Below are 25,965 nucleotides of genomic sequence, written 5' to 3'. Positions count from 1 at the left end.
GGGAGTGTCAGAGACAGTGCGATTGGCACAGGACAGAGTGGAGTTTAGGGCTGTTTTACATAGGGTCGCTATGAGTCGCAGGCGACTCGATGGCACATAACAACAACAACAACAACATTTTTTCTATGTGTACCGTCAAATCAGATGTGACTGGTACAGAAGAGATTGTCCCTCCTTCCCCAGCAGAGCAGCTGGTGGATTCGAACCGCATACCGCGGGGATTGCAGTGCAGCTTCTTGCCACTAGGCCGCCAGAGCTCCCTCTGGTAAGAAGACTTGACAATGATATCAGTAGGAAGGGGGGAAATAACTCTGGGCAACACAGGTGAAAACTCTGAGGGAGCAGAAGAGAGGCTCAGAAAACTTGAAGGATATTCGAGAAGATTAGACGAGTAAATGAGAGCAGAGGGACAAAGAACTCTTCCTATTCCCTTGTTTCTATTTTAATTTTTTTAATTGTCTGTGTGTGTACCGTCAAATCGGATCTGACTGGTATAGGAGGAGACTGTCCCTCCTTCTCCAGCAGAACATCTGGTGCATTTGAACTGTACACCTCTGGGATTGCAGTACACCTTCCTGCCACTAGGCCACCAGCGCTCCCTGTTTCTGTTTTCAAATCCGTAAGACTTCCTTAGCTTTTACATATTAGCAAATAGCTCCTCATTCAAATATTGATTGATAACATCATAGAATGGCCTCTGTCCAATTCCCTCATTATACAGACAAGGTTAAGTTGGCAAAATTAAGCTGTGCCCATGAATTCTTGGTTTAGTTATTTGCTTCACTGATTTGTTACTGGAAAGCAAACCCAGTATTTTCTAATTCTGTGAGTATCTCCTGCCCTACGCCCAGTTCTTGACATACACCTTAGTTACAGTGGAGTAGATTGCAATTCAATCACAAGAGTTTTGCGCAGAACAGAATGACTCCGTAGGGATTTCGAGGCTGACCTTTGGGAAGATCTCCGGGACTGTCTTCCGAAAAGCTTCTGGTTGAGTTTGAACTGCTAACCTTTTGATGGTTTGAGCCAGTCAGGCATTGTTATACATAACACAGGCCAATATATATTAACAGACCAGAACAGCATTAGCGGGATTTTTAAAACTCATGAGTTTCCTGTGATGGAATGAGATGGCATTTTTGAAGCCTCTACCCAAAGGCATGCGGTTCGAATCCACCAGCTGCTCCGCGGGAGAAAAATGGGCAATCTTCTCCCGAGTTCATGTCCTCTTAAAAAACTACTGTGGAGTCGGTTCTGAATCAGCAATAATAAGTACAATAGAAGTGACCACCTGTTGGTTTTCTCAGTGCTTTTCAGAGTCCCCTAAATAAGACAGGTGTACGGCCAAGAAATCCTCAGTCCAGGCTTTGGGGCAGCCATGACTTCCTAAAATGAAAGTATTTTGACAGTGGAATTCTCGCCACTAGGTTCTTCCAGAGCCGAAGAACACTTGTGGCAACGGCAGTTCGGAACGTCGCAGCGGCCGCCTCCGCGGGGCGGGACTTTAGTGTCCGTGCGAGGTGCGCCAGCCCGCGGCCGCCTCACCCAACCACTCCTTTCCTTCGCGCAGGCGGCTGGTCGGCCCTCTCGGATCGCTGGTGCCAGGCTGGGCGGGGGAAAGAGCCAGCGGGCTGGCTGGCTGGCTGTGTGGGGGGCGGAGCATGCGCGCGCCGCCACCTCCCCGCACGTCGCTGCCCCTGCGCGTGCGGCTGGTCGGCCCGCGGCGGCGCATCGCGGAGCCGGCGTGTAGGGACGGGAGGGGGGCGCTGGCAGGGCGGGGGCCGGAGCCTGGCCTGGCCGGGCAGGGGCCGAAATGCTTGTGTTCTTCTTTGCGCTGTTGGCCTTGCTGTTTGTTGCACTCGGCGCCCTCTTCCTAGGCCGGTGAGGGACTCCCAGCCACCGTCTTGTTGGGGGTGGAAAGAGACTGAGGAGGGGGCGCTCGCTGTAGAGAGAGGCGTGCAGGAGGGGGAAGGGGGCAGACGGGGACGGCGCGCGGAAGGCGGAAGGAGAGAGAGCGGGGAGGAGGGATCGAGCTGGGCTTGAAGGGAGCTTCACACTCGCTCTGACCGAGAGGGGCTGGCCAAGGAGGAAAGTGAGGGAGCGGGCGGGGCCTGTGGAGATGCTGGGGCCGGTCCTGAAGAGGTCCTTATGATGGGTGGTCCCGTTTCACTTTGTCCATCAACACACCCCTGAGTTTCCCTTCACTGAGCGCAAAGGGCACCTGCAGCCTCGCCCTGAGCTGCGGAAGCTGGAAGTCGGGTTTTCCAGGAGAGATCGACATTTAAGCTGGCCTGGGCTGACCCCACTCTGCCTTCTTGCAGACACCTGTCTGGAAGGGGGGCGCCTTGGGGACTGTGTGAGGGCATATCTGACACATCTGACCAGGCTGCCCATCTTGATTCATGTTGAGCTTTCCTCTTGCTGGAGTTTTTCCCCGATTTTTTTTTTAGAAATGCTTTTTTCGCCTCCAATTTAATTTATCTTGTTTCATCTGGGTGGAGGAGGTGGGGGTGTCACTTGGGTGTTAGGGTCGCATCTGTGTGGTCCAGTGTGTGTGAGTGGTGGTTTGCGAGACAGGAGAGTTGTCCGGAAGATCCAGTTTCAGAATCATGACCCTTTGCAAGGTCTTCAAACACCAGCGAGGGAAGTGGAGAGCCACAATTGGGAGAGAGGGGGTCTTGTGAACGCCTAAATTTTTCTGCAGGTGGCTTGTGGTCCGGGGGGCCACCAGGTGGTGCCAACGAAAGCTGCAGGTAGAGCTGAAGATTGGCTCCTTTGGCTTTTTTGAGATCCAGAATGTCAGTCTTAAATTTTTGCAGCACCAACAAACAGTGGTAAGTCCTAGGAAACTCCCTAAGTATGTTATTATTGATTTAGCTCCATTTAAACTTTTAGTTCCCTTTCCTTTAAAAAAAAAAAAACAGCTAAAAATTCCTGAGTGATCTCCCTGGGTAATTCTGACCTTCCTATCTCATAGCCAAAGTCATCATAAGAGACTGTGTGGAAACACTGTTAAGTTTGGTTAGTTAAAAGCACTTAAAGGGTTTTTATTGTCCAGAGCATAGAGGAAAGATGTCAGGAAATAGGGTTGACACTGTGACTGTAGCAGTGGCCTCAAGTGTGTCACAGATGATGAGGAGGATTGTACAGGCTCCAGATCTGTTTGTTCATAGGGTTTCTGTGAGTGCTTGCTTCAGCAGCACCTTTACGAAAGTTGGAACGATACAGAAAAGATTGGCATGGCCCCTGTGCAAGCATAGTGTTGCTGTGAGTTGTAGTTGACTTGATGGCACCTAACAACAACTCTTCTAATTTAAGAGAGAAAACAAGACAACATAGACATAAAAGAGGAATACATAAAAGCAAGTTCAATTATAGTGGTTTTGAGAAGCAAGATACTTAAGTGTTCAAAAGAGAATACTGTAGAAATGAAACAGGATACATTTTATAGAAGAAATTATACGATTTTCTTCTCTTTAATGACTCAAAACCTAGTTTGTCAAACTGCTCATGGATTATCTAGCCTCTAGTATATAAAGCCTTCTTCCATGCTGTTTTAGGAAATTGATAGCCTGCGGATTTCTAGCAAACTTTTCAGCCATGATCTACCGTGAGTACCATATGTCCCCAGTTACCATCTTGGGGAATATTTTTGGATTCAGGTTTACAGAGTGGGATTCTTCCACAGAAGCCTTACATCCTCCCTGTGAGGGAGTTGGTTCTTGTCTAGTGATGGCAAAACGGGTGACATTGATGTTGACAGCTCTCTTCTGATTTGAACTATATTTCCAAAGACGATTGGTGAAGGAAGGTGAGGGTGGGGACTGCTGTGGAAGGAATGGCTCTGTTGGCAGCAGAGTCTCTCTTTTGGACAGACACTATGTGGCTTTGTGCTTTGGGGAAGTGCGGATCAGAACTGACCTACAGAGGGTTTCTGGCCTATCTACCCCGTTCTCCCAGACCTCTGGGGTGGATCAAAAGGAACTGCCCTTCAGCCCATCCTTATTGAAGATCTTCTGCCAGGTGAGACGTCTTGTCCCACTTTTCTCTACTGTGTATACTAGAGGCTGACTTACTGCAAAAGTGGCCAGTTTGTGGGTGGCTCTTTCAACTTATTTTTGGGCCATAATGTTAAGAGCTGAATCTCACTTCCCACTCTTTCTCAGCTAGAAGGGAAGATGGTGCCCTGACATTTATCAAATATTCATTTCTGCTTTTATCTTCAGCTATTCTCCATTCATGTAGAGACGATAAACATCATGGTTCTCAAGGTAGCTACCTCTGAGTCCTTGTGGCATATTCAAATCAGCGGGAGCAGCCTTCTTTTGGATAGTGATGGGAAAAGGTAAGCACTGATTAGTCACTTCATTCTGGTCTTATAGCCGCATCAAGATGGGTGGATACCTGGGCTTCCTTATAAGCTATCAAGTTCTCATTTTTTGTGATTTGAAAAGAGGTTAAGCTTAGGCACTTTTGTTTCCTTTGTCCTTTTCAGCCAGCAAAGTTTGATTAGAGGTGAATAATGAGGAAAGGAACCAAATGTTCTTAATTTTTTTTCCTTTCTCAGGCTTGACTGTAAGATGAGCCTAAGTAAGATCAACAGCAAAGTTCTAAAGAGTGGCCAGTTGGTGAGTATGTCATGGTGATTCAGATGCTTTATTCCCTCCTGGGCACGAGATATGAAGGTGCTTTAGGCTTACGCCCTACCTTCAGTGTCCTTACCAAGTTTCTTCAATGCAGTGTTCAGTGTTCTAGACCACATTTTGACCTAAACCTCTCAAATCTTTACACCTATATCTTAGAGGATTATCCTCCCCTGCAGGAGGACACCTGCCTAGCGGAGCTCTCACTGACCTTGAACCTGTGTCTAGAGGTGGGCATCAGCAGTCGACAGCTGAAGGCTATCACTGTGGGTGTCTGGACACACCATGCTGAACTGCATGAAGGCCTCTTCCATAGTCAGCTGCTGCGCCAGGGCCCAAGCTTGGCCCTCAAGCCTGTCGCTTGTCCAGGTAAAGCTCCAGTCAGTGAGCTTCTTGGCTGTCCTGTTATCAGGGTTTATTTTAGGAATATAAAAAAAGCAGTCGTCTCACTACTGTAAGCGTGAATTGTTAGTAACTGTGGCATTTGACCCTGAAAGTAGCTAGAAGAAATAGGGCATTTGCTTGTGGTGAGTGAAAAACTAACTTTAGTAGGTACCTGTGGTGAATTATGTGCTGTACTGTATGTTATATACATGTTCTCTTGTTCATTTTTCAGTATTGAAGTACAGTAGGTACTTGAATCTCTGAGATATTTGATTTGTGGCCTAAGCTTGGGCATTTATTTAGCCAGGCTGTTCCTTGGAGGCAAGGATTCTGAGGCTTCATCTGGCATACTTTGGGCATGTTGCAAGGAGGGACCAGTCCTTGGAGAGGGACATTATGCTTGGGAGGGGGGAAGGACAGAGAAATAGAGAGAGACCATTGATGAGAAGGATTGATTCAGTGACTTGGGTAGTGAGGGTACGTGTGTCAGAGACAGTAAATTTGGCACAGCATAGAGCAGGTTTCAGGGCTGTTGTACATGGGGTCACTATGAGTTGCAAGCGACTCAAAGACACACAACAACAACAACAACTGTATGTGATTAGGTAGCTCTGGTGGCTTAGTGGTAAGGAATTGCACTGTTAATGTACAGTTATGTGGTTTGATTCCATAGGAGAAAGGTGGGCAGTCTCTTCCCATGTGATTTACTCCCTGTAAAACCCCCCTGAAGGGCCAACTATGAGTCAGTCCTGACCCAACGATACTTAACCACCACCACCACCAACGTATGTGATTAGCATTTAACCAAAAAAGACAAGGCACTTTGGGAGAATTGAGTGTGTTAAGGATTGATGAATCTCATATACTTTCATCTTTTCAGAGGTAACAGAAAACATGGCAGAACCAGCTCTGCCTGGGCTATCCCTCCTCCAGCAACTGCCAGAGCAGGTCAAGGTCAAGATGGAGGGCATCAGTGTGGTGCTGTCAATGAATAGTCAAAAGAGGTGAAGTCTTTTCTGATGTAAATGTAGAGTGCTAATGGGAATTGTATGATGGGCTCTCTATCACTAGTCTCATAACTGCACTAGGCTTTACCTTTGCGGAGAAAGAGAGTGAGAGACCTGTCTGAAGAGAATAGCACTCCCCACTTTTTTGATTGGATCTTATCTCTGGTCCAGGCACCTAAATTGGACACTGAAGCTGCTGCATTTCCTGTACCACCGTGATGGGGATCAGCTGCCCCTTCGAAGCTTTACAGCAAACTCTGATATGGCACAGATGAGCATTGAACTCCTGCTGGAAGGTTCGTGGGTGGGGATTCTGGTACTGAGGTAGAAAGAGAGGATCAGACATTTTTCTCCCCCATCTCCCAGATAGTTTCTTTAATTTAATTTCATTGTAATTGGAGAGGGGGGATAGTTTCTTTAATTTAATTTCATTGTAATTGGAGAGGGGGGAAGGGGGATGTGCTGAGAGAAAATAGCTTAGACTCACAACTGTTAGTTGAGTCTGTTCATCTATTGACCTGCCTCTGACCCTCTCCTGGTTTCTCTTTTGGCCTTCCAGTGTATTCTGACCTGATCTCTGGTCTCTTGCAGATGGCTTGTTGCTGTCCCAGAGTCGCCAGCGCATTGTCTGCCTCAATTCCCTCAAGGCCAATGTGCAGGTGTGATGATCTTGATCCCAGTGGTTATTTCTTTGCTTCCTCCTTATATCATTATGTTGTGAGTTAATGAAATAAAACCCAGGCCTTCATTTCTAGTCTTTTCTTTTCAGGTGACTACCATTGATCTTTCAGCCTCCATGGTTCTGAACACCTGTATAATTCACTACCGGCACCAGGAATTCTCTCACTGGCTGAACATGCTAGCACTAGAGACCCAAGGGTCTAGTTCACCTGTTCTTAAGCAGAAGAAAAAAAGGTTAGCGTAGTCTTTTTTTGTTCACCTTCTTACCAGGTGGATCTCTTATAAACATTTGTTCTTCTGAACTTAAAAGGAAAATTATGTTTTGTTTAGGTTGTAAAGTGGCAGCATCAGGTTGGCAGTGCCATGTCTGTCATTATATATTGATTGTATTGTACGTATAGAATTTTTTTTTTTTAATTTTTTTACTCAACCCTCCGCCCAGCCACCACTCCGTGTATAGAATTTATAAGTGGTCTGGAAGTGAAACTCTGGTTGTATTAAGTTGAATTATATAATATGGCCAATGTCAAAATATTTTTTTATCAATCAAAACGGCAATTCAAAAATATGGTTCAGTGCTCGCTTCGGCAGCACATATACTAAAATTGGAACGATACAGAGAAGATTAGCATGGCCCCTGCGCAAGGATGACACGCAGATTCGTGAAGCGTTCCATATTTTCGACCCTGAAATGAACCAGTCTGTAACGAAGGCTAACTCCTAACTCCTTTCACCTACAAATTTCGTCTTTGGATACAAAGCTAAGTGGATAGTCCTTACGGAGGGACTGTTTAAAAAAAATATGGCTCAGCCTGATTACCTTTCTGGGTCCTGTGAATAATTGTTGGAAGCAGCAGCAAGCTGATGAGGTTAGGTTTTTATATTTTCTAGTTGCATCCATCCTAAGAATCGCTGCAAAACTAGATTCTCACCCTGAGTTATGAGATCTTCAGCAATCTTTCCCCTGAAAGGAAGGTACAGTTCTTTGCTAATCAAACAGTAATGTCTTTTTCTCTGTGCAGAACCGTCCCTCAAATCCTGGCTCCCATCATCTTAAGCACCTCCATCTCTAATGTCATCATTTCTATTCAGCTTGGAGATACACCACCTTTTGCCTTGGGATTCAATTCTGTCTCTTTGGGTAAGACTCTGAGATGGAAAAGAAATAGAAGCAGTCCATTAGCTGAGCTGGGCACAGCTGATGGCCATGGTGAAACCACAGCACTTTTCTTTCTCACCGTCTTTCTTCAGATTACCAGCACCTGAGGCCACAAAGTATCCATCAGCGAGGCGTCCTAACTGTGGACCACCTCTGCTGGCGTGTAGGCAGTGACTCTCACATTCAACGGGCTCCCCACCCACCCAATATGCATGTTTGGGGTGAAGCACTTGTTCTAGATTCCTTCACACTACAGGTAGGTAGGGAAGCTTTGGGCTTTGGTCTACAGTTTCCTTATCCTGCTATGCTTTAGAGCATTGGGTGTCTTGTTGGTATCAGGTGTTACTTAAAGGTCCCCCCCTTCTTGAAACATTATTTATTTTATCAGGATATTAAAAAACTCGATCTGCATGCTTCTACTGGACTCTCTGTTTGTTTTCTAGGGTAGTTATAATCAGCCTCTGGGCCTGTCCAACACCCAGTCAGATACTCTCTTTCTTGATTGTACCATCCGAGGATTGCAGGTTGAGGCATCAGATACCTGTACCCAGTGTCTCTCTCGAATCTTATCTTTGATGGGCCTGCAGCCTGGGAATTCAGTGGTTTCTAGGGAGTCTTCACTTGGGGAATCTTTGTCATTACTGTGGAAAGTGGACTTGAAGGTTGAGGACATGAATTTGTTCACCCTTTCTGCCCTTGTGGGTAAGTAAAGCAGAAAACTATATTGAAATGGGTAGTTTGTAATCTAAGCAGTTTATGTTCATTCTGTTTTCACCTTTCTGTTTAATGAAACTGATTATCCAGAACTTCTCTGAAATAGAGACATGAGATGCTAGGTAGTCTGCATAATTCTTGGGCTTTGTTTTAATTCTTTAAGGGTTTTAAGAAAGTCAGGACATTAATCAAGATTCATGGCACACATGTTTACCTTTAAAGTGGTCAAAAGAATGAGAGCTATATTGTTTTTCATTTATTTTCTTGTGTGTTTGGGTCTAACGAATAACCGATATCTTTGGGCAGTTTGTAGTTTTTATTTTTTTTCCCTATATTTTATTAATTTTCATAAACATTTACAGAGATTTTGGGTTTCCATTCATTCATTGTTGCACTAAGTTTGTAGTTTTTAAACTTCTGGTCTTGTCAGATTTACCTAGGTCAATATGGAAAAGGAAAAGTTTCCTAAAATGTAAGAAATAATCTTATGGAAGTGTAAGGAATAAAGATAAGGGGATTGAAGGATAAATAGGTAATAAAGGGGGAGCTCTGGTGGCCTAGTGGCAAGAAGCTGCACTGCAATCCCAGAGACGCATGGTTTGAATCCACCAGATGCTCTGCTGGGAAAGGAGGGACAATCTCCTCCTGTACCAGTCAGATCTGATCTGATGGTACACAGACACAGATACACAAAATAATAATAATAATAATAATAATAATAATAATAATAATAATAATAATAATAATAATAATAAAAAATAGGTAATAAAGGAGTATTAGTACTGCAGTTACTATTTGAGAGCTGGGAACCAAGGCTGACATGGTTTCTGGTTACTAGGTGCTTCGGAGGTCCGACTGGACACTCTGACTGTCCTGGGTAGTGCTGAGACTTCTACTGTGGGTATTCAAGGACTGGTGCTTGCCTTGGTGAAATCGATCACAGAGAAGATGCAACCCTGTTGCAAAGCTCCTGACATCCCCACGCCAGTGCTCAGCCTGTCCATGCTCTCTGTCACCTATCACAGCAGCATCCGCTCTCTAGAGGTACCGCTTCTGTGGGCATTGTGGGGCCAGATTAATTTTTCCTGTGGTTTAGAACATTTCTCAATTCTTTGAGTCTTGTAAATCTCATCTTAAGACAAATAGGATAAAAGGAAGATGTTCTTTTTTCCGGTACATTTATAGTTTTTCATTATGATATTCTAAATACATATAAAAGCCGAGAGAGTATGTGAATTTTCATTCATTCATAATCAAATTCAGTAATTACTCATTTTGAAGCAGACACCAAATATAAGTAAATACTTCAGCATGTAACTCTGGAAGAAAGACATTATAAAGAAAGAAATAGAACCAAGTGTCTATCTCTCTCTCTCTATGTGCATCTTTGATTTTTTGTGTGGGTGATATAAATAGGAAGAGAACATTTGTCATTTCTATAAGCCTTTGCATGTACAGTGCCATGATGTTAGTTAGATTAATCATACTCAGTCATCCTAACACTTACTAAGGTATTATTGTGATGAAACATTCAGTTCCTTAGAGGGCTGGAAGGGTCTGGAAGATTGAGGAACTGGAAGGCGTTGAGGGCTTTCCAGTATTTTTCTCATCACTGTGTCTCATGGACATGGCTCCCTCTCAGGAGGAGGATGAGGTATCTTCCTGTTTGTTAGATTTCACCTTCCTTTGGAAACTGAAGAGTTTCCGTTATAGAGTTTGGAACTTGTGGGAATTTTTCCATCCTGGAATTTTTTTTTTTTAGTTGAAAATCATTCATTTTACTAAAAATTTTCAGACGCCTTCCCTTTTCATTCAAGTCTCTTGCCCTTCCATCCTGGAATTTTAATTCCTTTGTTCACTTAACTATTCAGAATGACTTGAATTTTCAGACTGATGACTCCTCTCTTCCTTGAGGTGTACTTTCATATAAGTCAAGTGCTGTATTGGCTTGTGCGGTCCATACTTTAAATTTTGCCTTTTAAGAATTAAGTAAAAATGCAATCAATGCATGAAAATGTTTTCAAATTGACTGTCTCAGTAGTTACTAAACAGAGTGCGGCTGGTATGGAAAGAAAACTTATGAGAAGAAATAGTAAAGCCAAATGATTGGACACCAAGGAGTTAAATACGTGGTCTCTCTTCTCAGTCTAGAATCCAGTTGTGGAAGATTTAAAAAATGGTCTTGAGTTGATACTGTGGAACTCTTAGCATATTAGTGCCAAGAAGACGCTTGCAAGGGAGAATAATGTAGTTATTCAGGAAGACTATTTGAGCTAGTTATACATGTATATTAATTCTTGACATTTCTGCAGATTTGGAACATAGTAACTGACATTCTTTTCTTGTGCTCCTTAAAGGTTCAGTGTGGTGCAGGTCTGACCTTACTCTGGAGCCCCCCAGATCACATGTACCTATACCAGCACGTCATAGCCACCCTGCAATGTCGAGACCTGTTAAGGGCCACTCTGTTCCCTGAGACTGTTCTACCTCTTGCATCAGAGACTTCAGAAACCCCTTCTGAGCTGGAAAGCCATCCCCTTGAGCCATCTCCTCCAAAGCGGCCTCTAAACTTGACACTGGAGGTGAGCACAGCCAAGCTGACAGCTTTTGTGGCCGAGGACAAGTTCATTACTCTGGCAGCAGAGAGTGTGTCGCTGAACCGGCACGGGGGTTCACTGCAGGCTTACTGTCCAGAATTGGCTGCTGGCTTTGATGGCAATAGTATCTTCAACTTCAAGGAAGTGGAAGTACAGCTGCTACCCGAGCTGGAGGAGATGATCCTCCACCGGAATCCCTTTCCTGCTCTGCAGACCCTCCGGAACTGTGTTTGGCTTGTCGCTCTGGGCTCAGTCTCAGTTGAGTTTCCTTATCAGTATGACTTCTCTCGAACTCTGGATGAGGCTGTGGGAGTTCAGAAATGGCTGAAGAGCTTGCATCGAGGGACTCAGGCTCAGGCCTCACCAAGCCCTACCACACTACCACCTGATCTGCTCCTGAAAGTTCAGCATTTCTCATGGGTCTTCCTGGATGATATTTTTGAGGTGAAACTGCGAGACAACTATGAACTGATGAAGGATGAAAGCAAGGAGAGTGCCAAAAGGCTGCAGCTACTAGATGCCAAAGTGGCAGCCCTTCGGAAGCAGCATGGGGAGTTATTGCCAGCCCGCAAAATTGAGGAGCTCTATGCCTCATTGGAACGCAAAAACATTGAAATCTACATCCAGCGTTCTCGTCGTCTCTATGGCAACACTCCTATGCGCCGGGCACTACTCACTTGGAGCCTGGCAGGGCTAGAGCTAGTAGCTCTGGCAGATGCCTCCTTCCACGGACCTGAGCGTGTGCTAGAGCAGGTTCAAGAGCTTGATCCAGGCAGCCCTTTTACTGCTGAGGGAGTAGATCTTGTCATTCAGTGGTGTCGGATGCTCAAGTGCAATGTCAAGACCTTCTTGGGTAAGTAGTGCCTCTGTTATTTGCTGAGTCTGGTGTTTGTCTTTCGGAGCTCCAGGGAGTTCTCTGAGTATTTAGAGAGGATGTGGATTATATTGGGAACTGTGGCTGTTTGGGCGTAGGGAGGATGAGAAAAGTGGACTCCTTTATTTGTTCCTAAATTTCACCCTGAAATTGCTAGGCTAGCAAAGAGCAACAGCTGACACAATTATCTCTAGGACTACTCTGGCTCCTGGATCGTGATGCTTTTTTTCTTTAAGGATCTCCATGGCATTTTTTCCAACTTTCCTTACCAACTGCCATCCCTTGTCCTTTCTACTGATTTTGTGAAACAGTTGTATAAAACGGCAGGCGAAGGGGGAAGCTAAGAGTGGTGAGGTAGTTCCTGAACTGCAGCCAGTGTATATCTTCCTTTAATAGTTCGCATCAGAGACTATCCTCGGTACCTGTTTGAGATCCGTGACTGGCGGCTGATGGGTCGGCTTGTGGGCACGGAGCAAAGTGGTCAGCCGTGCTCCCGTCGGCGTCAAATCCTGCATTTGGGGCTTCCGTGGGGTGACGTGACGGTAGAGAGGAACATGCCTCCACTCAAGTTCTACCATGACTTCCGCTGTAAGTGGAGGAAGGTGATTGGAATGGCTGAGGGGGTTTATGATGGTTGGTTGGGTGGGCAGTTAGCTAAGGTGCTTGTCCTGGAGTAAAAGTGGAAGAGAGGGGTGAAGTTGCATAACAAGCTGAAGTCTTTGCCTTTCTACCCTAGCGGAAATCTTCCAGTACACAATAGTTTGGGGCCCATGCTGGGATCCAGCCTGGACACTGATTGGCCAATCTGTTGACCTCTTGACTAAGCCCTCAGCTGACCCCAGTCCTCCCTTGCCTTGGTGGGACAAGAGCCGTCTTTTGTTCCATGGGGACTGGCATATGGACATTGAACAGGCCAACTTGCACCAGCTAGCTACTGAGGTGAGCAGTCCTGAGGATCCTTTCTTTTGAAGATGGTGTAGTAGGGCCTCATACAGTACTTTGGGAAGAAGAGAAAGGAAGTGACTTGAGGGGTGAAGGAACTCCTCTTACTAATATCTTACCAAGCTCTTGCGGTGCTTACAGGATCCATATAACACAACTGAAAATATGCACTGGGAGTGGAGTCACCTGTCTTTTCATTGGAAACCTGGTCAGTTTGTGTTCAAGGGTGACTTGGATGTCAACGTGAGAACAGCCTCCAAGTGAGTAGACTAGGATAGGGGACTGAGGTGGAGGGTGAGGGACAGGGAGGTGACCGATCAGGGCACTGAGGGCTGGGGCTCCGTTGTGAGGCAGGTATGACGACTGCTGCTTCCTTCACCTGCCTGACCTCTGCATGACACTGGACCTGCAGTGGCTGTGCCATGGGAACCCACATGATCACCACAGTGTCACCCTGCGGGCCCCAGAGTTCCTTCCTGAGGTGCCCTTGGGCCAGTTCCATGACTCCTACCGGGCCTTCCGTTCCGAGAACCTTAATCTCTCCATCAAGATGGATCTGACGCGGCACAGCGGGAGTAAGGCTGGGACTTGGGAAAGGGGGAGGAAAGGCTGAGAGGATGGGCTTGGAATTTAATTTTTTCAGCTTGATCTTGTGAGAAGAGGTTAAGAAAAGATAGAAGAGGATTTGGGCTAAACCTCTTTTTGAGGGTGAGGGAGGACTCTGAGGATTGATAAGAGCTTAGAGCTTGAGAAAAGGAGACTTTAAGGATACTGGGTATAAGGCTAGGTGCTGTTTGTGTTTTTTAAATCTTTAAAATTTGAAGCTAGGAGAGGAGTTAGCTTCACTACTCTATCTGCCCACAGCCAGAAAATATCTGTCCTTTCCTTTGTAGCAATATCTCAGCCTCGGATTCTGCTATATAGTAGTACTTTGCGCTGGATGCAAAACTTCTGGGCAACTTGGACTAGTGTCACAAGGCCTATCTGCAGGGGAAAGCTCTTCAACAACCTGAAACCCAGCAAGAAGAAACTTGGCCAGCACTACAAGCAGCTTTCCTATACTGCACTCTTTCCCCAGCTGCAGGTCAGGCTCTAATATTCCTATTTGACATCTTTAGTTCTGTTCCCCTTCTCTGCTTTTCTAGGTCTGTGAGCCCTAGCTTTTGCTGTTTCATACTTGGTCTCATAATCATCCCTCTCATGCATCCTTCTTTCAGTGTTATGCTCTCTTGCTGCCAGGTGCATTATTGGGCGTCATTTGCCCAGCAACGAGGCATCCAGATTGAGTGCAGTCAGGGCCATGTCTTTACTCGGGGCACTCAGCGGCTTATACCACAAGGTAAGGTCACAAGTCCCTTGCTTTCCTAGTCTTAACTCCTTGTCTTCTTTCCTTTTCTCAGTTCTATTCCCCTGTCTTCCTGTCCCACATTGTTAGGCACCGATATTCATGGGCTCTCTGTGCCTCCTTTCCTCAGCAGGTACAGTGATGCGGCGCCTCATCTCTGACTGGAGTGTCACTCAGATGGTGAGTGACCTCAGTCAGGTGACTGTTCATTTGATGGCCTCACCCACTGAAGAGAATGCTGATCACTGCCTTGATCCTTTGATAACAAAGACTCACTTGCTGAGTCTGTCCTCCCTCACGTACCAGCGACACAGCAATCGCACAGCTGAGGAGGTAACACCCGAGGCAATCTCTCTCTACCCTGTTTATATTAGTAGACTTCAGGCTAAGCCCCTGGTAAGGTTTCTAACTATATTCCAAGGAAGCAGAAACATATCATTACTTTGTGAGGCCCTCACATGTGCTGTGTCAGCATCTCTCTCTTTGAAAATTCCTTTCCTCCCTCTCCTTCTAAAGATAGTAACTTGCCCTTCAGGAAATAAAGTTGTTTTATTTTTCTAGTACTTTATTTGGTACTGTTTTTATTTTCCAGTTAGGGAAGAATTTTAAGTTGAAATTCTCTTAATCATTTAAGATTATTGTTGTTGTTGATTGCCATCAAATTGAGCACAACTCATAGCGACCCTGTGAACAAAAGGCCTGAAGCCTTTATATAACAAAGTTCATAGAGTTTCCAGAGTATGTTGTTTAAGAGGTGGATGCCACTCCAGCAGATATATTTTTAATGTCATCTAATGCACAAGTTAAGGTTATTTAGTTTTTCTTTCTTCACGGTCTTTCTTTTTCCCCCAGAATAGGTTTTCGTATCCCTGCATTAGCGGTCCAAGAGCATTGGTAGGGTTTTCCAGATTACTCTAAGTCCATCTTCCTGTTTCTTAGGAACTCTCTATTCGAGATGGAGATCCTGCCTTCCACACACACCAGCTGCACCTGGTGGACTTACGAGCTTCTTGGACAACTACCAATCGGGACATTGCCTTTGGCTTGTATGATGGCTACAAAAAGGCAGCTGTACTCAAACGTAATCTCTCTACGGAGGCCCTGAAAGGATTAAAGATTGATCCCCAGATGCCAGCCAAAAAGCCAAAGCGGGGTGCCCTGGCCAGTGCCCCTGCTCCACCTCGTGCCAACACTCCTAGCTTTAGTGGACGGCCTGATAAAGGATCATCAGGAGGTCAGTCAACCCAGGGGCATGATACTTGATAAAGCACTTGATAATGATATATAATTTATATATGTATACACATATATACAATATATGGATATACATTCAAACAAGAGTTTGAATGACTGATTTATGGTTGAATCTATATGTAGCAACAAAGCTATTATTTTTCCATACAAGGACACCTAAATCTTATACAGCAGCGATATGGAACATTAAAGGCGCTGGTTTTATGAGCAGGAAAAGATCGTGATGGATGAGAGCAAAACAAGATGGGTAGGGAAAAGAGACAAAAGATTAGAGAATTAGTTCATATTTTGATGATTGAATGAATTTGTTAAGTCGTAGGATATTTATTTAGCACTTTAGAGGCATAGAGCAGTGTATGAGGTTCATTGAAGAATATAGAATTAAGATAAAATGTACTTTGCTCAACCTGCTTGTCATCCCTAGATGAGCTTGGACTTAGTTCATTTATTCACTCATTCATTCATTTTAACTTTGATAAATGCTTATAGTATAGTAGACATAATCCTAGAATGAAAGATTCAAGGATGAATAAGTTAGAATTACTGTACTTGGTGGGGAGCTTATGAAATGATAGGGATAAAAACATGTACATTATGATTTCATGCTTTAAAGAATGTTCAAGGATACTGTGGAAGTCCACAGAGGGAAGTTTTAAAATCAGTGTAGGGAAGCTTAGAAAGGCATCATAAAGATATTTGAGATGAGTTTTGAAAGACGTTTAAGAAAAGCTCAGTAGGCACAAAAGAGAAGGCATTTTAGGGAGAGAGAGTAACAAGGACAGAAGCATGTAAGTGTATGGTGAATTGAAAACTGAGGGAAAGGTGATAAATGCTGTGAGAGATTGGAAGACTGGAATTGTGCCTAATTCTAGTGTAAAGAAGGGAGTGCTATCAGGAAAAGTTTATTAAGGAAGTAACATTTGAGCTGGACCTTGAGGACTTGGCAAGCTTTGAACATGTGAAAATGGGGAGAAAGAACAATCAGGTAGAGGGAGTAACCTGAGTAGGAATGGACTTGGAAAAGCATAACATGAGCAAGGCAGAGGGAACAGTTTTTGTTGGCCCAGAGAGTAACTAGAGGAGAGTAGTGAAAGGAAAGCCCAGAATGGAAAGCTCGAGGTAGATTTTCAAAGGTCTTTTGTACAGGACTGAGGAGTTTCTGGCTCTTACTCAGTAGGCAGTGGTGAATTACTGAGGGTTTTTAAATAGGGATGTGTCATCATTAGAGCTTTACTGTTAGGAAGATAAATCTGGCAGTGGTGTGTAGGAGGACTGGGGAAGGAAGAGACTGGAGGTGGGGAGACAATCAGGGAGACTATTATGGTGGTGTTGACAAAGGCAGTGAGGACCTGAACTAGGTAGAGGCAGTGGGAATGGAGATGAAAGGAAAAGGACATCATTATGTCTGTAGACTCCAGGAGAGTTGGCAACTGGATGGGAAGAGTTAAAACAGAAAAGAATAATGGTTGAGATCTCAAGCCTGGTGACTGTCATTTTGGTAGTAGTAATAGCAGAATAGAGCTGGAAAGTTAAACATATTTGTGGGGGTGAGTTCAGATTTGAGTATTAAGTTCAGATTTCAGTATGCTGAGTTTGTGGTGCTAGGAAGATAACTAGGTAATGGTCTGATAATGATGGTCTAAGATAGAGATTTGGAAGTGTCAGAATGGAGCAAATAATTTAATTGGGATAATACTAATTGCTTATTGTTTCAGGTGCTCTGCCAAATACTTTTATACATTATTCGATTAAGTTTTCATGACAGCTTTATGAGATATTATTTTACAAATAAGAAACACAAAATAAAGAGAGGTTAAAGGAAGCTGCTCAGAATCACAATAGCATAAATAACAGAGATAGGATTTGAACACAGGGACACTAATCTGATTCCAAAAATTGTATTCTTAACTATAGATAGGCAAACTCATTAAGGAAAGAAATAGACCAAGAATAGGCTTTAGGAGGTATTTATTTCTAAGAGCTGGGAGAAGGAGGGGTCTGAAGATACTATCGGAGGAAGCAGCAGAACTAGGAGATGACAGTGACAGAGAAACAGGAAATGGTTTCAGTGGGTAAAGATGGCAAACAGACAAATAGCTTATAAAATAAAAAATAAAAGGGATAAAATGAGGGGGTAAAATGTTCCTAAAATAATATAGAAATGGTTATACCTAAGGAAAAAATGCTACTATTTATGGTTAAAAAAAAAGTGCCTTTACCTGGCATTTCTAAGTTTCTTTTAAATATGCTACTATTATTAAAATTAGAATGAGAAAAATTAAGTACAAATACTTATTTTTCCTTAGGGATCCTATTTAAGGGGTGAAGTGGGGTTGAGTGGGTCTCTAGGTTGGGGAGAGTGTGCTCTAACTCTCTCCTACCAGAGAAATGAAAATCAGTGTTACCCTGGATGTGTTCTCTTTCTTTTGAGACTGTAACCTTTTCCCGCTTCTGTATCTCTGCCAGGTGCCTACATGTTACAGAAGCTGATTGAGGAAACAGATAGGTTTGTGGTGTTCACAGAGGAGGAGTCAGGTGTGAGTGACCAGCTGTGTGGCATTGCTGCCTGCCAAACAGATGACATTTACAACCGAAACTGCCTCATTGAGTTAGTCAACTGCCAGGTACCTTTCTCTTTACCAGAGCACTCCAACATTGAGCTATGTCATAATCATATTTATCAGATTTGTTCACCTTTCCCCCCACCTCTAAGTAAGAATGGGTGAGATGGGGTATACATGCTTGCACACTCTCTCTCTCTCTCTCTCAGAAAGTATTTAGATTATGGATAATCACTCTCATTTAAATGTTCACTCAGGAGTGGTGGTGTACAGTAAGGGTTTGACTCTAACATGGGTGGTTGGCAGCTTGAAACCACCAGTCATTTCGTGGGAGAAAGACATGGGAGTCTGCTTCCATTATGATTTATAGCAAGATTTACAGCCTTGGAAACCTCCTAAACAGTTCGGTGCTGAAAGTGGAATGACTTGATGGCAGTGGGTTTAAAGTTCACTCAGTAAACTAGAATTAAACCCAACTGCAGTCTCTCCATCAGTTTTCTCACCAACATTGTCTTCCTTGGCGGCTGATGTTGAGATTCTGCTTCTGTCTCTGGCATAGATGGTTCTTCGTGGAGCAGAGACAGAAGGCTGTGTCATTGTGTCAGCTGCCAAAGCCCAGCTACTGCAGTGCCAACACCACCCAGCCTGGTATGGTGACACACTGAAGCAGAAGACATCCTGGACCTGTCTGTTGGATGGCATGCAGTACTTTGCTACTACTGAAAGCAGCCCCACTGAACAGGATGGTCGGCAGCTCTGGTTAGAGGTTAGTTGTCAGGGTTGGGAAAGCCTGGTGGATACCAGGTTTTCTATATTTAGTCCCTTCTACCAGAATGGCTAGCACAATGTTTTACATTGCCCAAATAATGGAAGGGATGACATCATGAATATAGCCAGTTCTGGTCTGTGAGCATATAGTACTTTCTTTTTTTATCTCATGCATTCTCTTTCACTGCAGGGGAGACTCATCATTTCCCAGCACACTAGAATAAGATGGGTTGGAGCTTTTTCATTTTTTTACTTTTGGAGAAATTACTGATCCTTATTGATTTGATTGCACTAGTCAGTAGGTAGGCATGCCTTGACAAAAACAGGTGGTAGTTCTCAAGGAATTTTAGATAAGCTCTCTCTGTCCTTTTTCTGACCTCTCTTATAAAGATGATTGACTTGGTTTCAGTAAGACGGTGAAGTCTCCTAGACTGCTTGTCTAGAGGTCAGGTTTTATGAGTTCTAATGCCAGCTCTGTCTTACTAGCCATATGCCTCTGGGCAAGTTACCTTTATTTTTTTGTTTGTTTGTTTTTTTAAATTTTATTTTATCAATTTTTTGTGTGTGTACTGTCAAATCGGATCTGCCTAGTACAGGAGGAGATTGCCCCTCCTTCTCCAGCAGAGCATCTGGTGAATTCGAACTGCGTACCTCTGGGACGTTACCTTTATTTGTAAAATGAAGTTAATACATGACCCTAATAAATCTCACAGGATTATTGAAAGGCTCAAATGAAAAAAGTGCTTTGAAAAACATGAAGCTTTATACAAATGAAAGTAGTCTTAACATTTTTTCTAAGTCAATATGTCAGGAAATTTAAGTGTGTGGCAAAATGTTGTTTTTGTCAGATGGTGAGATTGTGAGTGGTTGGTAGGGACTCCAGAAGGTGCTTGTTACATCCTTGAAAGGTTGTGAATTTTCCTTTCAGCTTCTTGGTAAAACTGCATTTATGCTATTTCTGGGATATGATATCATCAGAATTATGAGGCGATGTAATGGCTAGGAGATTTACCTAGTCAATATTGTGCATTGCCTTTAGTTATTCTGTAGTTTTTAGGTGGCCCCATTGTTGTTGACATGGTACATCCCAAAATGAGTTACTGGATCCAGCTGCATCTGATAAGGACCAAAGTGATGAAAGTCCATTTTCCATTCCACTCAGCACTGATCTCCCTTTCCTGCTCCATGACTAGTGCTTCTTACTCCGAGAACTTTAGGGCTCAATCTAGGCAAAATCAAGTGGAATTTTGTAAGAGATAATGAGCATTTAGATGGACTTTAAAGCCATTTGACGATCAGGTCTCTGGTAATATGAGTGGTCATACTGATGGGGTTAAGGCAGTGCCTTTTATGGTAGGAGGTCTCAAGTAGCACAGAAGGTACTAACTACATATGCAGAGGTGGGCAGGAAGGAGCTATGCACAGTCCTCCTATCTGGCATTTTTCTGGGCCTCCATTGCTTTTAGACATGCTCTTTTTTTTGAGCTGACCCCCCCCTTTTTTTTTCTCCACAGTCTGTGATATTAACAATAGAGTGGAATGTTCTTGGTTTATGTAGGATGATCTTTGATCTTGTATTTCCTCTGTGACTGGTTTTGTTACTTGTCAGGTCTGCCATCCTGAAGTCTGATCTTAATTGCCTGTTGGTACTCCCCTATCACTCATTCTTTTATTTGCTTAGACATGGCACAGAGTCAAGTTCAGCCTAATTCCTCCATGGCACCATTTTCAGAATGGTTATCTGTCTGAAGAAACAGAACAGTAAAAAAATGCAAACTGAATGAGTACCAAAACGGGTAGGAAAGTAATTTGTCTTGGTGAAATTTTTTGCCTCTGACATTGTTTCCTTTAAACCTAGCTTATTTTTTTTTTCTGGCCCAAGACCTGCTAGCCTGGCAAAGGTGGATGTAACTCAGTTAGGTTTGGAGAAGTTCAGTGGGTTGGGACTAGGAGAGCCAAATAAGCCTTACATCCTGGGAGATTCATGAAACTGTATCAGGCAGTAAAAGGTTTAGGTAGTGAGTAAAACATAGTGTGCTCATGCAAGTAACAGCACGTTTATAGCTGCATAGCTTAACTGAAAGCTGAAAACTTAGCACTTGAAGGGATTTGCAGTTTGTAAAAAAATAATTATTTGGGTAAAAACATGGTAACTACTTGCTGGATGGAAATTTATGAGCCACTTGTCTAGGACAGGCCACTAGAGTTAACAGGAGTTAAAGGGGCCCACATCTCTGCCTTCAGGTAAAGAATATCGAGGAGCACCGTCAGCGTAGTCTGGACTCTGTGCAGGAGCTGATGGAGAGTGGGCAGGCAGTGGGAGGCATGGTCACCACTACCACAGGTTAGTTCCCTTGACTCTCTCCCCTCCAATTTTGTGCTTTGAAATAGTCGTGCACCCCAGGGAGGGTTATTTCCTTGCCTATTCTTTGAGGCTTAAGGTCACTGTAGGTGCTGGAGTATCATTTTGTGCTAGGCTGGGTTGAAAGCACTCTTTCTAAAGTACCTGAGACCTCAGACCTAGCATGGAGGCGTTCACGATACATTTTTGTACCAAAGCTACATGAAGGAAGGGACCTTAGTGAAAATCTCATTTCTATTTCCTACTTCTTAGATTGGAACCAGCCAGCTGAAGCCCAGCAAGCCCAGCAAGTTCAACGAATTATTTCACGCTGCAACTGCCGAATGTACTATATTAGTTACAGCCATGACATTGATCCTGAACTGGCAACTCAGATTAAGCCACCTGAGGTTCATGAGAACCAGGAAAAAGAAGATCTTTTAAAGAAGCAAGAAGGTATCCCAAGCTTGAAAGGCTTCTAGGAAAAGATTGTTGTTATGTACTATTGAGTCGGAACTGACTCATAGCTGACCCTGCAGCAGGTTTTCAGAGGCAGTAAACTGCATGGAATGAGACTGCCTATCTTTCTCTTGTGAAACAGGTTGTAGATTTGAACCATGTGCTTTCGGGTCAGCAGCACAGCTCCTGACCACTAGGCCACCAGAGCTACGCTGTAGGAAAGGATTAGGGAACCTGTAAAAATAGTTATTTCCTCAATGGTTTTGTGATAGTTATTGGTTGTCTTTTAATTAAATCTGACTCCTAGTGACCTCCTGTGATAGAGTATAACTGTCCAGAATTTTCCCAGGCTATAAATTTTACAGAAGTATATTACTGGATCCTGTAGAGCAGCTGAGTAAGTTCAGACTGCCAATCTTGGTTAGCAGCTCATTCCATAATTGTTGTACTGCTAGGACTCGTGTGTGTGTGTGTGTGCGCGCGTGCGCGCACCATCAAATCAGATCTGACTGGTACAGGAGGAGATTGTTGCTCCTTCTCCAGCAGAGCATCTGGTGGATTCACATTCACCTCTGGGATTGCAGTGTAGCTTCTGGCCACTAGGCCACCAGAGCTTGGACTTTTGTTTTTTTTTTTTTTTTTTTGAGATCATATAGTTAATAGAAGTCACTATGCACAGGACATTAAATGCTTAAAAGTTCCTTCTATGTTTGAACAAGGTATATTCTGGAAGGGAACTAGAATGAATGAGTATTGTTTATGTCTCTGAAATAAGCAATATATGTTTCTACCCATGAGCATTCCTCACACCCTTTCTGTTAGGTTAACTACCAGGGTGTTTTCAAATCAAGTTCAGGATGGAGTAGATAGATACTTAAGAGTGAGACTCAAGACCCTTATTTAACTGCTAACATGACTTAGGGGCTGTGGATACCTTCACCCTAATCCACCATGAGCTGGAAATCTCCACCAACCCAGCTCAATATGCTATGATCCTGGACATCGTCAACAACCTGCTGCTCCATGTGGAACCCAAACGGAAGGTAGGCTTGGCCTTTTAGAGAATGCTAGGCCTCCTCTTTTTTTTTTTTAAAACTATTATTTGTGTGTATGTGTGTACAGTCAAATCGAATCTGACAGGTACAGGAGGAGATTGTCTTTCTCCAGCAGAGCATCTGGTGGATTCAAACTGCATACCTCTGGGATTGCAGTGCAGCTTCTTGCCACTAGGCCACCAGAGCTCGCCATTAGTCCTCCGCTTAGGAGGCTCAGATCTTGTGCTTTACTTGGGTTCCAGTAAGAAAAGCTATGCTACAAACTGGAAAAGAACCTTGTGATTGCTACATACTGTTTAGCCCCCAGTAGTGGTTGGAATTCTCCTTATCTAGGAAAGGTCTGAGTGTCCCTGAGATTGTAGAGCTTGTTTGCTTGATTGCTTTCTTGTTTAGTTCTCTACTCAGTTACCCAAAACTTGTATAAACAGTTCTTACTCTCCACTTCTGCCCGAGTATCTACCCTGTGGAACTGGATTATTATGAAATCCATGATGCCAGATCTTTTGCATGGACCTACTCCTCACCCTTACTCCTAATAGGTTGCAGATAAAGAATAGCTTTCCCCATTTTTGGTTATGTCACTTTACTGCAAAACTTATTTTAAAATCTCATTTGTTTCCTTTCTCCTGTCTTTAGGAGCACAGTGAGAAGAAACAGCGGGTCAGGTTCCAGCTTGAGATCTCCAGCAATCCTGAGGAGCAACGCAGCAGCATATTACACTTGCAGGAGGCTGTGCGGCAGCATGTGGCTCAGATTCGGCAATTGGAGAAGCAGATGTACTCTATCATGAAGGTAGTCACCCTGGGAAGTCTGAGGACAGGGAGGTCTCCTGGGGCAAGAGGGAATTACTGAGTCTCTCCTGTCTTGGCTCCCTAGTCTTTGCAAGATGACAGCAAGAATGAAAACCTGCTTGATCTGAACCAAAAACTTCAGTTGCAGCTAAACCAGGAGAAGGCCAATCTACAGCTGGAAAGTGAAGAGCTTAATATTCTCATCAGGTACCCCAGCATTCTTTCCCTGTCCTTTCCCAGTGATCCAGCTGGAGGTAGTTTCTTTTCCTTGCTCATGTTCTAACAGTTTTGGGTTTTTTAAATTTTTTTTTTTTTGTGTGTGTGTGTGTGTGTGTATACCATCAAATCGGATCTGACTGGTATAGGAGGAGATGGTCCATTCTTCTCCAGCAGAGCATCTGGTGTCTTCGAACCATGCACCTCTGGAATTGCAGTGCGGCTTATTGCCACTAGGCCACCAGAGCTCCCTTCTAACAGTTATTTTATGTCACATATGTATTGTCAAAGGCTGATTTAGAATAGATTCTGATACTTCTTCTTGAATGAGCTTTGTTGGACTTGGCCAAGAGATTAAGAACAGGAAAGGGAGCTCTGGTGGCCTAGTGGCAAGAAGCAGTGCTGCAATCCCAAAGGCACACGGTTTGAATCCACCTGATGCTCTGCTGGAGAAGGAGGGGCAATTTCCTTCTGTGCCAATCGGAACTGATTCGATAGTAGATAATAAGAAAAGAAAAAAGGGAGATGAGAAGAGAACTCTTCTGAGTCTTCAATAAGATAAGAAAGGAAAGACTCTACTAAGAGAAAAATGGGTAGTTGGGTGTGATTTTGGCATTGCTACTATGCATCTGAACTGAAACTGTTATCTTAGAGTTGGTAAGGAACACAAATTCAAGTGTAATCATGGGAGTTATTAGTGGGAAGAGACTACTTTATCAAGAAGCTGTAGAGCTAAAAGATAGGATTTGTTCTCCCATGGCCCAGTGTGTATCAGCACAGACTCCAGTGATGTACGGAATAACGATGCCTAGAATAGGCCCTTCTCTGGTTTTGCTGGTTGTATCAGTCCAGAGGCTTTCACTCCACCCTCAATCCATACAGTACTTTCCTATTGACTTTGGCCCTTATTTTAGTTTTTGAAGGCTTCTATAACCAATTATCACAAACTGAGTGGTTTAAAACAACAGAAATATATTCTCCTACAGCTTTGGAGGCTAAAATTCCAAAGTCAAGGTTTTAACAGATTGGTTCCCTCTGTAGGCTATGAGGGAGGATTTATTCCATGTCTTTTTCCTATTTCTGGTTACTATTAGCAATCCTTGCATTTTTTTGGGTTGTGGAAACACATTACTCCCATCTGAGTCTCTATGGACATAAAATGTCCAATGTTTCTGTGTCTAAATTTCCCTCTTTTTATAAATGACATAAATTAGATTGGATATACAGCCTAAATTCAGTTTGCTCTCCTCTTAATTTGAATTAAAGACCCTATCAGATTAAGACAGACTAGGAAGAAGGATTGGCCATCCACTTTTGAAATATCAGGCCTCTGAAAACCCTATGTACAACAGAACACATGTAGAATAACAGGACAACTGAGGTGGAGCTTTCAAGTATGGAAATACAAAGGAAGAGGAATAGTTGTAAGCAGACACTAGTGACTGGGACATGGAATGTGAGAACCATGAATGTAGGAAAATTAGATATTGTTAAAGAAGAAATGGAACACATATTGACATACGAGGCATTGGTGAGATGAGATGGACTGGCATGGGGCATTTTGAGCCAGATGATCATATGATATATTACTCTGGAGATGAAAAGATGAGGAAAAGTGGAGTTGCTTTCATAGTTAAGAAAGTCATTTCTAGATCCATCTTGAAGTACAATATTGTGAGTGACAGGATAATATCCATACACATACAAGGAAGGCCAGTGAATACAACTATCATTCAGGTATATGCACCAACAACCAGAGCCAAGGAAGAGGAAATAGAAGACTTTTACCAATTTTTACAGTCTGAGATCGATCGAACATGCAGTCAAGATGCATTGATAATAATGGGTGACTGGAATGAAAAAGTTGGGAAAAGAGAAGAAGATTCAGTAGTTAGAAAACATGGACTCAATGACAGAAATGGAGCTGGAGAGAGAATGATCGAATTTTGCACAATCAATGACTTATTCATTGCAAATACGTTTCTTAAAAGACATAAGCATAGGTTATACACATGGATTTCACCTGGTGGTATGCATAGGAATCAGATTGATTACATTTGTGGAAAGAACCGCTGGAGAAGCTCAGTATCAGCTGTGAAAACTAGGCCAGGAGCTGATTGTGGAACAGACCACCAACTACTCATATGCAAGTTCAAGCTGAAGCTGAGGAAAAT

The 25,965-nt window shown here is 43.5% G+C and overlaps 1 protein-coding gene across 1 annotated transcript in view; it reads left to right on the top strand.

The window, feature by feature from the left end:
• The first annotated feature begins 1,696 nt into the window (after positions 1-1,696).
• Positions 1,697-25,965, top strand: part of KIAA0100 (KIAA0100 ortholog) — a 31,143-nt gene continuing 6,874 nt past the window's right edge. The window contains exons 1-31 of the mRNA XM_006890958.1: positions 1,697-1,881; positions 2,705-2,834; positions 3,561-3,610; positions 3,876-4,023; positions 4,227-4,345; positions 4,568-4,628; positions 4,823-5,012; positions 5,908-6,031; positions 6,206-6,330; positions 6,626-6,693; positions 6,804-6,949; positions 7,738-7,856; positions 7,967-8,130; positions 8,318-8,576; positions 9,427-9,632; positions 10,946-12,038; positions 12,456-12,647; positions 12,796-12,998; positions 13,143-13,261; positions 13,356-13,576; positions 13,895-14,085; positions 14,241-14,340; positions 14,477-14,679; positions 15,286-15,580; positions 18,067-18,224; positions 18,721-18,927; positions 21,174-21,273; positions 21,544-21,726; positions 22,651-22,772; positions 23,421-23,576; positions 23,661-23,782. Coding sequence (XP_006891020.1) covers positions 1,814-1,881; positions 2,705-2,834; positions 3,561-3,610; positions 3,876-4,023; positions 4,227-4,345; positions 4,568-4,628; positions 4,823-5,012; positions 5,908-6,031; positions 6,206-6,330; positions 6,626-6,693; positions 6,804-6,949; positions 7,738-7,856; positions 7,967-8,130; positions 8,318-8,576; positions 9,427-9,632; positions 10,946-12,038; positions 12,456-12,647; positions 12,796-12,998; positions 13,143-13,261; positions 13,356-13,576; positions 13,895-14,085; positions 14,241-14,340; positions 14,477-14,679; positions 15,286-15,580; positions 18,067-18,224; positions 18,721-18,927; positions 21,174-21,273; positions 21,544-21,726; positions 22,651-22,772; positions 23,421-23,576; positions 23,661-23,782 — 5,642 coding nt within the window. The 5' untranslated portion in view covers positions 1,697-1,813. The remainder of the gene's footprint in view (positions 1,882-2,704; positions 2,835-3,560; positions 3,611-3,875; positions 4,024-4,226; positions 4,346-4,567; positions 4,629-4,822; positions 5,013-5,907; positions 6,032-6,205; positions 6,331-6,625; positions 6,694-6,803; positions 6,950-7,737; positions 7,857-7,966; positions 8,131-8,317; positions 8,577-9,426; positions 9,633-10,945; positions 12,039-12,455; positions 12,648-12,795; positions 12,999-13,142; positions 13,262-13,355; positions 13,577-13,894; positions 14,086-14,240; positions 14,341-14,476; positions 14,680-15,285; positions 15,581-18,066; positions 18,225-18,720; positions 18,928-21,173; positions 21,274-21,543; positions 21,727-22,650; positions 22,773-23,420; positions 23,577-23,660; positions 23,783-25,965) is intronic.

This window comes from Elephantulus edwardii, unplaced genomic scaffold (genome assembly GCF_000299155.1).
Source record: "Elephantulus edwardii isolate Elephantulus edwardi_28Jun2011 unplaced genomic scaffold, EleEdw1.0 scaffold00094, whole genome shotgun sequence".
Classification (NCBI taxonomy): Eukaryota; Metazoa; Chordata; class Mammalia; order Macroscelidea; family Macroscelididae; genus Elephantulus; species Elephantulus edwardii.
The sequence above is the reverse complement of the archived record's forward strand: the minus strand, read 5'-3'. Positions and strand labels throughout refer to the sequence as shown.